This window comes from Cyprinodon variegatus, unplaced genomic scaffold, assembly GCF_000732505.1.
Source record: "Cyprinodon variegatus isolate N-32 unplaced genomic scaffold, C_variegatus-1.0 Scaffold36, whole genome shotgun sequence".
Classification (NCBI taxonomy): domain Eukaryota; kingdom Metazoa; phylum Chordata; class Actinopteri; order Cyprinodontiformes; family Cyprinodontidae; genus Cyprinodon; species Cyprinodon variegatus.
In genome coordinates this window covers 1,990,776-2,008,719 of record NW_015150489.1, presented here as the reverse complement: position 1 = coordinate 2,008,719, position 17,944 = coordinate 1,990,776, and the positions used below count along the sequence as shown (strand labels likewise).

The window sequence follows — 17,944 nt, the reverse complement described above, 5'->3', positions numbered from 1 at the left end:
TTAAAACTCTTCCTTAATGAATCTTTGGCTATCCAATTATTAATCTATTAATTGAAAAAATAAATCGACAGATTAATCGATTTGCAAAATAATCATTAGTTACGTCCCTAAACCAGAGATCCTTAATTCTATAAACACGTTCTATACACTGGGTTTCAACACGAGCCTCTTCTTTCTTTCAATTCGGCTTCATGAATTAACTGAATTAATTTTCACATTAAGCTGAATTAACTTTGACATAAAGTAAAAACAAATTTACTGACAGCATTTGAACAAAATAAAACGGTTTTGTATTACCCTTCAAGTACAATGTAATGACGAAAGGCACGAACAATACAACAACCATAAGAGCATCAAGTGTTTATGTCCTTTGGTTCTGGCAAATGTGCAACAAAGTTTGGCAGTTTTTTCGTCACGAGAACAGTCCTCTCTTCCAGCTGCTTTTAGCGGCTAATGCTAAGGAAGTAAACGGTTAGCTTGCCGTAGGTTCTCTAAGAATCATCTAGTGACTACAAGAGGATTTATTCCTAAATTAATTGCATCAATACCAGGGCTACAGCTAATTATTTAAGTAATCAAATAATTATTCAATCAACCTAAAGAGAAATATGTTTATTAATTAGCATTCTTCAGTAAACAAATGTTTCGAACTAAAAACAAAAGAACTGTAAATGGAAAAAATCCTAAACGCTCAGAGCTCAAAACATTTCAATTTAACCATATAGATCTTTATAAACACGTCAGACAAGGTGATGGTAAAATTGCTGCTTCTGAATGGAGCAGATTTACAAAAAAAGATTTCCATACAAGGTTTATATCTATTTAACATTTTTGCGCATTACATGTTTATGGTGCAGTGAATGACTCAATATTTGTTGACTAGTATTTAAATTATTAGAGTCAACATCATAATTATAATGCTGACATCTGTGTTTAATTCAAAATGAATAAATAAGTTAGAAAACATTTATACATTGCCCTAAGCAACCTTCATGTTTGTTCGTTAAGATCTTTGCTTTTAGCAGCACTGCACAGCTGTACTGTAAAACCATGACTGTATCCTGTTTTATGTGTTCTGCATTTAGTTATCAGCTAGCTACAGAGTTGCACCGATCAGACACTCATATCGACTCCAACGTTCACCAATTAGCTTGATCTAATATCACCTGACACTCTGATTCACTCATTTCTTATTTCATTGTTATTAAACACAGAAGTGCAGGTAAGAGTGAGCTAGAGACTTTAGTTCTATGCTTGCATTCCCGTTTACACTCAGCCCAGGTATTGAATCAGATAAAACAGGATCAGCACATCTTAGCCAGGTATGCTGTGGTGGATGATGGCTGAGAAGATATGAGCAAATTCAACATTTAAGTCATTTCACAATTAAGTTCAAGTCTAGCAGTAGATTTCTCAGACACCTTTAGGCCATTTTTAAAGTCCAGAGGTACGACTTCCTTTAAAAAATAGAGGCTTTAAATTTGACTTTTGGGAAGCAGATGGAAAGATAAACTGACTAGGGTACAGGAAAGAAATGTGGTGCAAAAAGTTTTTTTTTTTTTCCTTTTCCCAAACTCTTCTTAATCTGGATCTTAGAATTCTTTAATTTGGTGCCCTTTATTTATCACATATTTATCACATCTATTGCTTTTTTCAGTAAATTTGCAGAGTGTCACTTATCCTAAAAATAAAAAGTGAACTTTAGCCTAAAATAAGTTAGGGAAACTACCAGCCTGGGGGCCGCAGTCTGGTGTTTCTGTTCTCTAACAGGTTTGTTCCTTGGCTGTGCTTGAACAAGTATCTTTGCTTTCATTTTAAACATTTCCTTTTCGCTACACAGGTAAAGCCATATTACTATTAGAGTTTAATTACAGGTAGGTTAAAAGTCACAACTTCCAATAGAAACCAACGATGCCCGAGAAGCTGAGCACCTTCTTGGTCCAAAGTTTCCCAGGCACAGTTTAGGTTGGACTTCAGTAATCAGCAGTAACCCCATTCTATACATATCCAGTGTGGCTTAGTTTTCCCACAACAAACACTTAAAGCTGAGTTCTCATAATTCGCATTCAGACAGAAGCAGAGCAGCGCCGTACCTCGAAGAAGAACGGAGGCGTTCATCACCATGTAAACAAGGGCAAGCGGCTACAGCAACCAAAGTTTAATGGAATTTAGCTGGAAAGCACTTGTGACTAATGCAACTACAACCGAAGTAACCAGTTTCATAATTACCAGTTGGAGGCGCTTCTCTCTCATGCCATTCTTAATACGTATGCTTTGTTTTTGTCACTGCAATAAATCAAGCTAAACGGTACAGCAGCTATTCTGTACTAACAGTAAAAAAATGCCCCAAGCAGCATTAAACTCGGAGATAAATCAATGGCAAAGAGAAAATGATGGAGCTGTACATAAAATCCAATCCTCTATGTCTGCATAGTTAACTCAGAGACATCAATAAAAAGCTGCTTTTTGCTGCTGTTGAACACCTTAACTCGCCCACATCATCTGACTCAAGAAGTCGTCAACTGGGAAAAAATGACTTCAGACCAAAGGGAGCCCGTTTTAGCTCAACCACAAACTTTATTTTCTTTTTTGCTGTTTTTTTCTCTACTAAAAGAGAAAAAAAAATACATCTGGTATTTTTGGTTATGTTCATTTTTTTTTTAAACAAAGGAAAAAAACAAAAACAACTTTGCCTAAGTTACAGGTTTTTACGATGTGTTAGTAAAATGCATTGTTTCCGACTCTCAGTTACCTTTAGCATCGCTGGTAGCACTACATTTATCACACGAGGCGTTCTACCCTCGGCTGATCTCTGTTCAACAGGCTGATGTGAATGCCAAACACTCAGAACAGATCAGAAAACTGTGTCACAATAGTAGTAATAGTACAAATTATAGGCAAAAAGTCTTTGGCTGTAATATTTAACGTAATTTCTTTCGGTTTTACAGTTTTCGGCCTTGGTTTCCTCATTTTTTTGTTGTTTTTTTAGTTTTGGCCAAAAATTTTCATTTCAGTGAATCCCTAATTTCAATCCATGATTCATTCCTAACTTGAAGTCATGGCTGTTTTGAAGGATTCTGTTTACCTGAGAAGTTTTAGTTTTGCGGGACACTACTATCCATGCAGTGGCGTCTTTCTGCTCGTTAAGATAAAAACTTTTCAAATAAAAAAAAAAAAAAAGAAAGAAAGAAAACCTCCTGTGTGTACAGTTTTATTTTAAAAAAAACAATTTAGGGGAGATTATAGTTGGGTTTTTTTTAACCCTACATGTGGAGAAGGTGTTACATTTTTAAAAGATTCAAATTAGTATTCAAGCATCTAAACTTTAAAGGAAACTGTGACTCAGTTTATCTGCTGCATTTTCATTTGGGTAGTTTAATCAAAAGTTTGATAAACGGTGATAAAAATGCTGTTGGACCAACAATTATTACAAAATGGTGACAAAATAAACAGACAAACCAATCTTTAGAAAAGAAGCATACACCCAAATAAACAGCTGAAGAAGAGCGAGTGGAGGCGGAAGGTGAAAACTGAGAATAGCTTTGTTAGAGCAACGTAATAATGTTTGCTTCACTTGTGAAACACACTTAGAAAAAAGAAAAAAACAAAAACTGACTTCTTGCTTACAGTATGGGCCTTTTAGTGGCAGATATTAGTGAAAAACACAGTGTAAATTACAGGATAGTGAAATAATTTAGCCTGTAAAAGTCAAAATGTTAGAAATATTTCTAGGGCCTGAAGCTTTACTTATAAACACTGTGAATTAGTGATGTCAGCTAAAATTATGACAACTTTTGCTATGAAAGTCTGTCGTTCTTTTGCCTATTAAAATGTCCCCCAAAGGAGATGCAGGTTTCTCTTTTGCTTTTATTATCTTTATTTAAAAGGAGACCAGACAAACAAATATCACCCCTAACATCGTTGAGAGTTATGTGATGAGAAATGAGCCAGCAGCAACTGGTTATTGGCCAGCTGAAAGGCATTTCTTCACAAAGCTCTCCAAGAACACAGCTCGACCACACACTGGTCTGCTTCTCCGCCTCCCCTCTGTTCATGGCGGCTCGCCTGCTCGCTCAGAAAGCAGCAAGTCACCGCTTAAGAGTCTCTCTCTCTCACTCGCACTTTCCCTTGGGAGCCTGCGGCTTCAAGATGGCTGGAATTCCCATAAAGCCCAATCTACGCTGGGCACAGCCAAAAACCGCCGTAAATCAACCCGACATGATTTTTCGTCCGTTACCACGTCGCCTGGATGGCAACGGGAAAGATGGGCAGGGAGGGGAGGGCTGGTGGAGAAAACTGACGAGACTGGGAAAAGTTGACGAAGTAGTAAACGTGCGGCAGACGAGGTTTCCCTCCGAGCTCAACATCTGGACAGTAGACAGACTCACCTACAGCACACCAAAGAGGACAAGAATTGAAGGCAACCAGTAGCTGCTTATTCCATATTTCACAACATTAAGGCTTTGATTTATGCTTTTTCTGGTTGATGCAGATTTCCAGGGTTCTGTAAGGCCTGATTGGATTCTGAGCCATTTCATTTTTTTCCCTAAAATAGCTGCAGTGTATAAAAAAAGAAACAGATTCTGCACAGGCTTTAACAGAGAAAAGAAATGACAATGGCCAGAATGCTTCTTTTTCATAAGGCTGAGGAGTGCATTCGCCACCGTTAGCGGCTCATCATCTGCTGCCAGCAACAGTTGGCAGCATCATCATCTTTGTCTGCTTCAGTTAAATAAGTCTAGTGTTTGAAGAGGTTCTGTTGAGAACCAAAACCAAATCCTGGGTGCCCGACATCAGTACCGTATCGGTTTAAATTAGAACCCATCACTATTTAACATGTACTGCATGATTTTTTTCCTCTGTCACCTCCAGTCTACATCTCAGCTGTTCTATCCCTGCCACTATCAATGGGGGTTGAGCTTTCCCAATATGGTCTTTAGGCCACACCCAGGATGCTTTGGTAGTCTTGTGACTTCATTGCATCCAGCCCACATAAAAAACAAAAACAAAATCCAACTAAAAAGTCCAAAACCAGTACCCATAGAGCTCATGTAGAAGGGCGAATCCTCTTTAATCCAAAGCATCCTCTCTCAAAAAGGTAAAGCCTTATTCACATGGATTCTGGTTTGGCTTTTCAGTTTTGTTCTTCTGTACCAGTTCAATCCCTCTGAAGGTGATGATGGTTTAAACGTGAGGTCAGAAAATGAAGTATTTGGAGTTGGAGAATAGGATGGTTTTCCAACCGGAATCTTAATCCATGAGGTTCTCTCTGAGCTCCTCAAACACCTTTTCACCTTTGCTATCTTTGATCCAAGTTGAGTGAGATGCACATGCCACCAAATCCATTGAAGGACGGTACCCTGGTCATATAGGTTCATAGAAATTAATACATAGACACCTCTTTGGATGGGTTTGCCTAATGCTGCCATAAATTAGAACGCCAGCCATGTTGGATGTGGTGGATCTACTGTTAAACTAAGACACTAATTCAGTATTAGAGAATCTTTAATCTCATAATAGACTTTATTTGCAATATTAAAAATCTTTTATTTGCATATGTATATATATATTTTGTCTTTATTGTCCTGAGGTTATTACCTTATTTCATATTTTTACATATTTTATTCTACAGCATGGTCCTAATACTCTGTTGTAGAATATTGCCAGGACTCTGAACTGGTTCTTCAAATCACTCTATAAAGATTCCCCTGATGTTCCGACTCTCATTATTTCTTACAGTATTGCCACTTTTGTAAATTTATATTTGTGTTCTATTCTCCTGACTTTGTTCTCATAATACTTTTATTTCTTCAAACCGCTTAAAATAATATTTGCCCCTACAACTCCATCATAGGTCTGTGTCTATAGCAGATATTGAAAGGTTTACATGCGACACAATTTACAAAAAACATATAAATACCACAAATGTTTAGCTCAACCTGGTTAACCCTTGCTTTCTCACAGGTGTTTCCCATTTCTTTCTTAAAGCTTTATCTTTGGGAAACCTAGCGAGTAGAAACAGCTTCAGTAGTTTACTTTGGTGTTTAGAAAATAATATTGTGTTTCTTGTTGACTGGTTTCCTTCAGAATCCTCATTATGATGCGTGGGAATTTAAAGTCTTTCCCACCAAAGTTGGCAAATTTATTTTTGCAAAGAGATGTTATCGTGGGAGAATACCATCATCCGTATTTTTTTTTCCCCCATTCTAACCTGTTAAAGGTAACACCAGTTGATCTAGTTCACACTATAAAACGGTTGGGACATTTCCATGCTGCACAGGAATGAGGCGTCCTTTCTGATCCCCTCCCTATAGCCTCTCTCCACCACATTTAAAACGGTCAACATTCCAGCCAGCCTCCAAAGAGACCTCCATGTACTCATGTCTATGGACTGCCAGATATAACCATTTAAAAAGGCACCTGTGAAACTAGTTATGCTAACATCTAAAACATGAACATGATGAAAGCAAGAGGAGCTCCTTAAGGGGAGACAATCAACCTGAGCAGAATATTTTAGCAGTTAGTAAATAGAAACAGATATTAAACACATTGATAGTAAACATTGATGTATCCTTTAGGTTTCCTTTCTTCCACTTACAGTTATCAGAAGCAGTTTGATTTTGCATAACTGTAGCACCGCTTGTTATTTTGACTATTGGTAGCACTCCTCCTCAACTGACCTCCAAAAGAACAAAAGTTAGACGTATTTGTGATGGTACTGTTTTCTGGAACACAAACCTTTTTTACATCTCTTTTAGAGTTTTTTTCCCAGAAAAAAAAAGGAAACTAAAAGCTGATAGCTTAATTATTCAGATTTTCTGTGTTTTTGTTGTGGAGAGAACAACTTTCTTATGTAAATCTCCAGATTTATTCGTTATTATGTCAAATTTTGACCAGTTTGTTGTGGGAATACATGAGAACAAGCAGCCAATTTACGCAACCTTTCTAAAGAGAAGTCTTGGAAAAACCTCAGAAAAACTCAGCCAACTTGTATGACTGCAGACTCTGAGGTTCATCAAGGCAGTAAACTGGAGGTATTCATTATTTTATGTCCATACCAGAGAAACTAACATATCTGGGTTTACAGAAAAGCCTTTTTTTTTAACGACTACTTGACAGTCTTTACAAATATGAAGGGAAATTATGTGTTGATACAAACAGTGTGAGGTCCAGTTCTCTGGCTCTCTACAGCAGCTTTAACCATATTTGTCTGTAATATGTCTGAGCCCAACAGAAAACGCACATTCAACCAGGTTTATAAGAAAGCCACACTTCTGTATTCAGTATAAAAAAAGGAAAAACTGAAACTTCAACGTCTTCAGTGAAATACATCATAATGAAAACTGTAAATACTTTAATAGAGGAGATGCAAGAGCAGTAATATTATAACAATATGAATTTAACTGTTGGAGATAAATTCAATGTGCATGTCTGGTCCTTTAACATCCTCTCCTCACGCTACAGCCTTTAACATCTTGTCACTATCTGCAGAGTAAGTGAGGACACAGTCTGACTCCCTACAACGAGGAAACTAACACTGCATCTTCACCAGCTTATACTCCGTTCCCAGTGACCGGAAAAATCTGTTTAAACCCTGGAAACCATCAGCTTTTAGTGACCGTGAGAACAGTTCATTAATCCGTTGTTCGGTCAGATCAGCATACCTTGTCAGACCAGCATACCCATAGTCAATACGCTTGTGCAAGACGTCAGATTATCCCATTTATCCCTTTAGTTTTGTACAAAAAAATACACTTTAAACCAGTGTTTTTCAACCCTGGTCCTCAAGGCCTACTGCTCTGCATGTTTTGGATGTTTCTGAGGTTCAGCACACCTGATTCAGATGATTGCAGTTCAGCAAAGCCTGATAATCTGCTATCAATTGATAACAGGTGTGTAAAGCTGGTAAACATCTAAAACATGCAGGGCAGTGTGCCTTGAGGACCAGGTTTGAAAAACACTGCTTTAAACTACCTTAACAGGTGTGTATCCCTTAAGTCATGTACGAAAAAACTATTTAAGGTCAGATCGTCATACGCCTCAACACCAAAAGAAAGTAATTAAATAATTTTTTCGTACATGACTAACGGGATACAAGCCTGTTGAGGTATTTTAAAGTCTATTTTTTTGTAGTAAACTAAAGGGATAAATGGGTATTGACTATAGGTATGCTGGTCTGACCGGGTACGCTCATCTGACAGAACATCGTTTCCACCTGGGTCAAATGACCCGCCAACCAACCCGGGTTAAAATCGCCTTCAAGTGGCTCGGCTTCGATTGGCACACAGTGGGAACATCAGACACAGGTTGACCCACTTATTAACGTGATACCACTGAATGCAGCGTATAGACATCAACACACCTCGCTACTCATATCTAGTGTAAATGATAACATTATTTTGTAGATTATATTGATAAAATCTTGTTTAAATGCAATTCTAGAAAAAAAAATACAAATCCTTAAAGGTATAGGGGAGGATGTTCCAAATTGTTGAAAAGACCCGCCCTCTCCTCTTTTAAAAAAAAATGCACGGGACTGCTTTGGTGGCACAGTGGTTAGCGCACACGACCTATGTATGGAGGCCTTAGTCATCGACGCTGGCGATCCCGCGTTCGAATCTGACCTGTGGTCTTTCCTACAAACGAGCCACTAGTGCCGTAAAAACAAAAAAGCACAAGCCCATTTCTCCTCATGCACGCTCTGTTCAAAAGTTGCTTTTTGCATCGCTCATACAAGCTTACTTTCCAAAAGAAGATCTGCAATTTTTTAACTAAGTCAGAGTCACCACCAGTAAGTGAAAATGGGGACGAGCATGTAGGACGGCCTTACGTAAACGCATCACCAGAATGATTGACAATTAGGAGGACCACTTATTTTGATGATCCACCTGGAAAAAGAACATCCTTTACTATATATATAAGCCCCATACTAAAAGACATCTATGATAAATGAACCGATTCTTAACATTATCATGCATATGAAAACTGTATCATTCACAATGCACCCTATGAAAGGTTATAATAATTTTTTAAAAAGGAGAAAACTTGTTTCAAGAGATTTTCCTGTATTCCTGAATACAGATAAATTTTCAGAAAACCAAATGGTCTTCAAGGCTCTGATTTTTATCTTATATTTGTGAACAAAACATGGTTGTTATGGTTTAGCACAAAAGCCCCTCTGTAAAGGTGTTAAAGAGCCTTTCTTGGAGCCATACACCCACAAACAAACATCTGATCAGAGCCGTACAAGGAGAGCTTTTTGAGAAGAGGGCTGAGCAAGGCTTCAGGATTTCCTTTTGAGTATTTTCTTCTGATGGTCAACTGAAAAAGTGCGCGCTCAAAGCAGCTGCCAGCGGTTCAACATGGATGGGAGTAGAACAGGAGCTATTTTTGGGGCAGGGAGCGTAACCGAAGGACTGACAGGCCAGCTGTGTTTCCACAGCTTCATGAAAGGGAGGAGGTAGAGGATGAAAAGCAGGAGGGGGAAATTATGGCACTTTTTTTTTTTTTTTTACTGGCGTCACCCATGGCTGAGGTTTACACAGACTACATCCTGGGGGGTAATCCAAGAGCCCTGTAAAGAGAAGCTGTGACGTTATGTTGGGTATCAACAAGGCTAAGGTGTAATAAAGAAGGGTTTTCCCTAAACAGAACTGTGTCAGTCCTTAAAGCCTGTTGATCACTTTCACACAGAAACTAGAGTTCTGGTACTTTAAAGGTGGAATAGGTCTGTTATCATTAAAAAAAGGCCTCCCAATCTAAGACCAGCATTAAAACTGAACCCAAGAGACTAAAAACAATAGAAAACAACAAACAAACACAGGTTATAAACATTAAGATGAAACATAGAAGAGGAAATGTGAAGGAAAAAATAACATTTAATTAAAGGGTAAATAATGCTGATTTTGCATCTTAGTTAAATAACATGGTGCTGTCATTTTGCAAATCTCTGATGTTGCTGCTTAGGGGTGTAAATCACATCCATCATGGTGATTCGATTCAGTATCAATTTCCTGACCCAACGATTCAATAATTTTCGATACTCAAGAATACACCACGATACGATTTATTTAATTGGTTAATCTTTTTTTTTTTTTTAACCTTACAGGCTAGACAATGTTTCAAATTTGAAATAAATTAATGAAAGCTGTAATATCGTTATGCATTTTATTTAAGAAACAACAGCAAATAACAGAAGTAGCAAAGTTGTACTCCACCTAGGGCCTATTAAAGCCTCATTCACTGAAAAATAATAATGCCTCTGTGTTATAGATTCTGAAAGGCCTTGCATCAAAAAATACTGCAAGCAGAAAGAGGGTAGTGGCTAAAGGAAGCGAGGTAGGAGGGCAAAATATGTTTAGCGCCACCGCAGCACGGGAGTCAGAATTACGTCCAGGAGCAAATGGATAGAAATAGACCAGAGGGGAAAAAAATTAATCATGGACATGTAGATGCATCGGATCGTCGGCTGTTGGATCGAAGCATTGATACAAAACGATTATTATTTAAACCCCTATTGCTGCTATTATCAAATATCCATTACGGTAAAAATTGGTTATTTTTTCTCCAGGTGTGCAGTTTTCTATTGTTAAAACATTTTATAGTATAGTGTCTCCTTTTTAATTTTTTCACAATTATGCTATTCTTTTTCACTTTTCTATGCTAAACATTTGTGTGACCTTTTTTTCTATTATCTTTTTACTGCTGTAAACACCAGAATTTTCCCGTTGTGGGACAATAACGGGATTTCCTATTCAATTCTTCAACAGCCTAATTTTAACAATAGACATCTTTTCTCACTTTTTTTTTTAATCAGTTTAAATGTTGCCAGGTAGGACAGCCAGCATAAACTGAAATAATAAAAAAATTGGTTTAGCTGTTTAAAATGTACACGGTCACCTTTATAATCAATTCAATTCAGTTTATTTATATAGCGCAAATTCCCAACACACCTCATCTCAAGGCATTTTACAGTTGAGCAGATCATACAGTCAAATTGATTTAAAATTTTCTAGCTAAGGAAAACCAGTTGATTGCGTTGACTCATTGACTCGAAAGCAATCCCTCACACTAAGCATGCTTGTAGCGACAGTGGAGAGGAAAAACTCCCCTTTAACAGGAAGAAACCTCCAGCAGAACCAGGCTCGGTGTGAGCGGCCATCTGCTGAGGTCAACTGGGGTTCAAGGAGACAAAGCAGAGATACAAAAAGCAGCCGTAAAAGGCGGCCCCGTCCAGGAAACATAAAGCCAGGCAGACGAGTCTGCGAGCCAGCTCCAATGTCAGAGGATGAAGAGAGCACATCCAGCCAGTCACAGTCAGAGAAACAGGACTCAACAAGGTCTGCTTCAGGGATGATGGGGAACAATCACAACGGTTTCCCAAACATTAATGCATGAAACTAGATCCCTGTCATTTATTAAGATAGAAAAGTTAAGCAGGTAGGAATCATGCTTTTCATCAGAGCTTACATTTCAGTATTGAATAATGAGTTTTTATTCACTATAAGCACATAGCCATCATAATTAACAGAAATAAAAGCCTAAAACATTTGTATATGTCATTAATTATAAAGTGAGTTTTTATTTAAAGAAAGGGAGAAAGAAAAGGTAAAATATTGATATATTTATTGCACATAACATGCTTTGTTTACTCATTTGTACTATTTCTGCACAATATATACGTAAACTGCCAGAATAACACCTTAACAAGGTTTTTTTTGTCCATGATTAGACATCTACCTTTCTGTGTTACAGACCATTGCTTCAGTATAGTTATTCACCTATTAGCATGTGATTCTGGCGATAAGTTCTAATTAAACGGCTAATTTAAACCACAAGGAACTCATTATTGACTCAAACATAATAAAAAGCAGAAAAAATGGGGCTTTCCCCCATTTGATGTGAGTCTAATGCGTAACTTTAACAAACATTAGCAGAGAAATTTTCATTTGGGGGGAAGAAAAGAAAATGGGGATGGTTTTATTTACCTCTGCCGTCCGGAGGGAGGGCGGCTTCTTTAAAGCCACTTTAAAAGTAGTTTCCATGGCTCCGGTCATTTTCATAACTTCGGTTCAAAGCCACTAGTATTGTTAATCTCCTTGTTAACTCTTTCGCGGTCTCACTTCTTCCCTACTGGGTGCTCCTTAGTCGAGCTGGACAAAAATCCCATCCTCCTGGATTTCGTGGTCGTCCATCCGAGAGTTGATGGAGTTAAATCCAAACGAACCGACCGGGAACTCCTTCTGTCGGAGGAAAAAAAACTTCACTCAAAGCTAACTCGCGGTCACTACCCGAACGCAAACAGTTAAACGCCATTAAAATGTAACAGGAACGAAGGTTTGTGTGATATGTTCGCCTGTTTTCGTTGCATTTCGGGTAAAAAATAAAACTCCACTTCGCCAGGCAGCGTCAGTCATATTCAGGAGTTCAGATTTTTTGATCCCACCTCCAGAGGAGCCGAGAGTTGACGACATCTGGACGTAGTGCGGCGTTCGAGGCTGTCGGAAAAATGACAGTCAGGCGTTTATACATCTCTCTTTTTTTTCTAAAGGAAAAAAACATTTCATGATTCACACTTCAGACAGAAATTCATTGAAACTGATCGGTGATCTATAACACTAACTCAAATATTAGAAATCCTGATCTGTTAAGTTGTTTTTTTGTTTTTCGCCTATGCTGAATGCCCATTCATATATTTACATAACCTATATGATTGTCTCAATTTTGATGCGTCTTATGTAATCAAAAGTGTATGATCAGCCTTTTTTCTTTACTGCACCTATTAATGTTTTGCATTTTGTAGACAGGACCCTTCATCTCACAATGCTCCTTGGGTAGCTTCTCACTGACATCATAGGGATGGATTAAATGCAGTGCACGAATTTTGTTGTAATGCACAATGAATGAATACAATTTATTTCAGACAATTAACAAATAATAAACATACTAATAGATAAATCAATATCAGAAAAAAATTTTAAACAAACAACCCTGAACTACACAAAAAAGTGGTTGGCTACTGGTTGAACATTAAAACAAATATTTAGTTCCAAATAAATAAAATTAATTTGAACATAATGCTCCACTTAATAAACTTGCCAGTATATGTAGCTTGAGATCTCACATTGATTATTGATTTATGTTTATTGATTAATTTATGATTATTGATTTTTTTTTTTTTATTGTATTTATGTACAATGACAAAAAAGAGTGATTAGTTTTAAAATTTGGAGCCAAGCTGGTTTTATCGTCATTATACATTTGCTTGTTGAATCAAATGCAACTCTGGGGAGTTTGTTTAATTATCAAAAAAAGCAGAGTGAAGAATTATCTTTTACTAACTTGAGAGTTACAATTCTGAATACTGCAGACCACAATATCTGGAAAATACACAATGTCATTGAAGGGAACACCTTTAAGGCATTTTCGTAACTTATGGTGAATTCTGTTTAGAGTAATGCTAAACCTTACCTTTATTTACAGAATTTCCTTTATCTACCTTAGTTTACATCCTTAGTTCTCACTGACTCTTTATTCAAACATGCATGACTCAATGCATTGTATGTGCTTTAACGGTCATCAGTCCTATAGTTGATATATTTTGTTTAATAAAGGGCAAAATTACAATAAGTGGGTCTTGATGTATTAAGGTGTTTTAGTATCAGATTACTACTATAACATGTTTGTTATAGTAGTATAGCAGAATAACTTATTTATTTATTTATTTTGTATAAACTCAACAAACATCTGAAATCAGTCAACAACACCTTCATGTTTAATTTAAGTATTCAATCCTGAAAAGGACACTACATGCCTACAGGAATCTTAGTCTGGAAAAACAGTTTACTGCTGAATAAAATATCTCTTTGTAAAACAGGAGCAGCATATTTCTCTTCATTAATTAAGGAGAATAAGAATAATCCTGTATAACTTTTTAATAAAGTTGCCAAACTCACCCAGAGCCATAGCTCTGTTGAACTGTCCATCCCACCTGTTCTTAGCAGTAATGGTTTTATGGGATTCTTTAGAAATAAGATTTATTCTATTAAAAATAAGATAATTGGCACCCCTCTTAATACGATTGGTTAATCTCTGGAAGGTGAGGCAGCATCTGAGGTAACTATAGAATATGAACTGGGTGAACCTTAAGCTTGTATGTTAGATCCAGTTCCAACCAAGTTATTGACATAAAAAAAAAAACTGGAATGTTGGAATATACAGTCATATGTTTACATTATCACTGCTGCTTACCTTTATAAAGGGTGCACTTTAAAAAATAAAATTGTCTTGAAAATAAATTTAAAAGAGTAATGAATGCCTTTACAGGTAAAACCAAACATTACAGGAAGCAACATCCGGTAGACTTCCTAGCTTCCTAGCTGAGCTTTTACTTTAGTTCTTGTCATTTGTGTGTACAAAATGACAAATAAAGTCTAAGAAATTGGGAGTTTTTCCTCTCCACTGCCATTACTTGCATGCTTAGTGTGAGGGATTGCTGGAGAGTCAATTAGTTGATGCAATTAGTTGGTTTTCCCAAGAAAAATTTGAACCAAACTGACTTTTTGATCTGATTGAATTGTCTCTGTAAAGTGCATTGAGATATGTTGTGAATTGGGACTATAGAAACAAACTGAATTGATTGCTTGAACTTTGAAAGTGTGTATTGGTCAATGCTTCCATGTTTCTTTTTATGTCTCCTTGAACACCAGTGGGTCTCGTCAGATGATTGCTCACAGCAAGTCTGGTCCTGCTGGAGGTTTCTTCGTTAAAAGGACGTTTTTTCCTCTCCACTGTCGCTGCATGCTTCATCTGAATGAGGGATTGCTGTAGAATCAATGACACAATGTGAGGAAATATTAACTTTCGCAAAATGCTATTACAGGAGGAGTGGGCTAATCCACCTGGGTTTCCAAAGATAGACATTTTTTATCAATCTGAATGTATGATCTGAATAAGTTGTCTGTTAAATTGCTTTGAGATGACAAGTTTATCTCTGCTATATAAATATATTGAATTGAAATATAAATACAAATATATAAACTCTAGTGACTTATGTAGCAGTAGATAGTTAATCATTAAAAACAGCATTATTTTTTCTGTTGATTTGCCTGACGAGATGATTGGATTCTGATACCAATGTTTGAAGTCTCAAAACCCAGCCTCTCCAGCTCCTCCAAAACAACATGACTGTTCTGCCCTTTAACAAAAAGGCAGAATTAAGGGTTAAGAACGAGGGGCAAGGGGTGAAAGGAGGCTCAGCCTCAGAGATTCAGGATTGTGTCTTCTGATCTTTCATTTTACGGCTCAGGATGAAACAGGACCTGGGTAAAAAAGGAACTATTGGGTTGGCGGTGAATTTACCAACGACAGAAGGAAGCTGACCCACAACTGCTCATATGTGTACTGCCTGGGTAGTTGCCACGAAGCCATGGACTGTCCTTCCTTCCTTTATTGCATAACAGTGGTGTTTGTGTGTTCCTTTTACCTCCTGGGCAGGGGGCCTAATGACTGGTGAAGAATTTAAAGGAGAGGTCCAACAGAAGTCAAGCTACACCCTAGAATGAAAACAGACTTTTCTTATGCAATCACCTCTCCTTCATGTTTAATTTCATTAGTTTACCTGCTCCAGACTGATATTCTAAGGGTGCAAAGTCCCAGTATAGCTAAGTTTTGAAAAATTACAGGGGTTACAGAGAAAAATGCAATATGGAACAAACATAAAAGAAGCAGCAAATGAACAGATGGCATAAATATATAAATGGGCCAATAAATAACAAAAATTTGGACAGATAACTCAACAGAAGGGTCTGTGATAAATGGATGGCATAGGAGTGTTAAACTGATGGAGAAAAAACAACTCATCAAAGTGAATCAATGAATAAAGGGATTGACTGATATAGAAATGGATGAAGTTTAAATATAATGGTCAAGTGACGAAAAGATGAGCAAACAGATGAATAAACCAATGAGGTGATGAATAGAACAGGGTGAATGATTGATAATTAAAAGTGTGGAAAGCAAATATTTTCCTATATTTATCCAGACTGGGTGTGGAGCATTTGTTTGGATTTCAATTAAGCACCTCTAAGTATAAATGGGCTGTAGAGACACTGTTGGTAGCAAAGGTAAAAGAGATTTTGATTCAAGGCTTTGCTTAGATTCATTAAGGGGAAAAGAAGGCTAGGGATTAGGTTTCATGACAGAAAAAAACCCAGAAATTTAAATTCTTTGCATCTTTATTGCACAACATTCCCAGAAAATTGGGAAAATTATTATTGGAGGTGACTATTCATAAAACACATTCTGTACAAAAACATGAAAAAAAGTAGTTTGAACAACCCATTACACATATGAGCAACTAAATAATTTACTCATGTACAAAGAGGGAGAAGCATATATATATATATATATATATGAAAATCCATATATAAATCCATAACAACCATCTTGTACAAAGGTCGGCTGATACAGAGAAGCATCTTTAGTACACAGAAACATTCATGCCTTTTCTCCATTAAGACTTGGATTATATTCAGGGTGCAACTTCGGCAGGCAAACAGAACCACCGTCCATTTTTCAGCGTTACAGTGTCAGGTACAGCTGCTTTTTCATTGCAACAGAAAACATTGGGTTAAGTTGATTTATTACATGAAGCCTGCAGTGAACGTACAGCAAAAAAAAAAAAAAAAAAAATCATGGTTTGAAATGAACAGAATGGTGGCAAAACTTTATTTTTCTACATTAGAAGTTGAAAAGAACCAGATAAGGTGGCAAATGATTAAGTTTCCTCCTGCAGGTTTTATTTTATATGCAATCAGAGGTACAAAAGTACCTTAAAATCATCTCTGCTTACCTGGCATTAGATAACAACCTGACAATGTCCAAAAAGCTAAATCTTGCTGTGGTTAAATCTTATTTTGTATAAAAATGTCACAAAAAACCAAAACTGAAAATAGTGTTAACCGTTAAAAAGCTTCTCTAGTCTTCTTCCTGTCCCAGACATCGAAGACGTAAACATAAAAAGGTGACAAATATAGAAAAGTGAGAAAATACTTCAGCATTTTGGTTGGAAAAACACAGACAGTGAAGGTTTTAGCTTTTCCACAGTATTAAGGGGCCCTTCTCAGTCACTTTATGATGCAAAAATACATTTCTTCTGTTTTAAGAAATTGAACAGCCTTCCCTTTTCAAAGAACACAGCATATAGTCTACACAGTTAACATTCCTTTCATTTATAGTCTAAATAAAGTATACCTAATGTTTTTATTATTATTTATTTTAATAGGGCATCTGTTAGTCACTGCCCATGAGATCTGAGGTAGTAATGTACCTTGGATAATAGAATCAAAGCATGTTTAGTGATTTTAAATATGCTTCTTAAAAAGAAACATGGGCAAATTCCATATAACTGATAGAAATATGTATAAAAACAAAAGAGGAATAAGATGAGGATCAGGCAGCGCAGAAAATCTAATTTAGCAAAACTATTGATTTGTTTAAATTAGGGCTGCAACTCAGGATTATTTTGCAAATCGATTAATCTGTTCATTACTTTTTCGATAAATCAATTAATAATCAGATAGCCAATGGTTCCATAAAGGACACTTTTTACAAAATTAAACCAGGTGAAACTAAGACTTTTCCACTTGAGGAGTTCTGGATAGAGCATATTGACAGACGGAAACATTTTTATTTTATTTTTTTATCTTAAATGTAAAATGTTTATTTTTTCTTACAATTCTGATATAATTCCTGCTCTAAGTGGGTCGCTCTGTCAGCTACTGGCTTGTTTTACAGCCGCTATACGCCAGTTAACGATTAATCGATTACTAAATTAGTTGCCAATTATTTTAATAATCGATTAATCATTAGTTGTTTCAGCCCTAGTTTAAATGAGGACATTTATCTTGTAAACAAAAACATGAAAATTATGGTGGAAAAAAAA

General features: G+C 36.7%; 1 protein-coding gene across 6 annotated transcripts in view; it reads right to left on the bottom strand.

The window, feature by feature from the left end:
* Positions 1 to 12,447, bottom strand: part of LOC107104672 (rap guanine nucleotide exchange factor 6-like) — a 170,093-nt gene extending 157,646 nt beyond the window's left edge. For 4 of the 6 annotated variants that reach the window (XM_015404769.1, XM_015404779.1, XM_015404794.1 and 1 more), the window contains exon 1: positions 11,988 to 12,447. In XM_015404769.1, the coding sequence (XP_015260255.1) occupies positions 11,988 to 12,062 (75 nt within the window). In that variant the 5' untranslated portion in view covers positions 12,063 to 12,447. The remainder of the gene's footprint in view (positions 1 to 11,987) is intronic. The other 2 variants (XM_015404785.1, XM_015404802.1) reach the window with 1 other exon arrangement.
* Between the last annotated feature and the right edge of the window lie 5,497 nt (positions 12,448 to 17,944).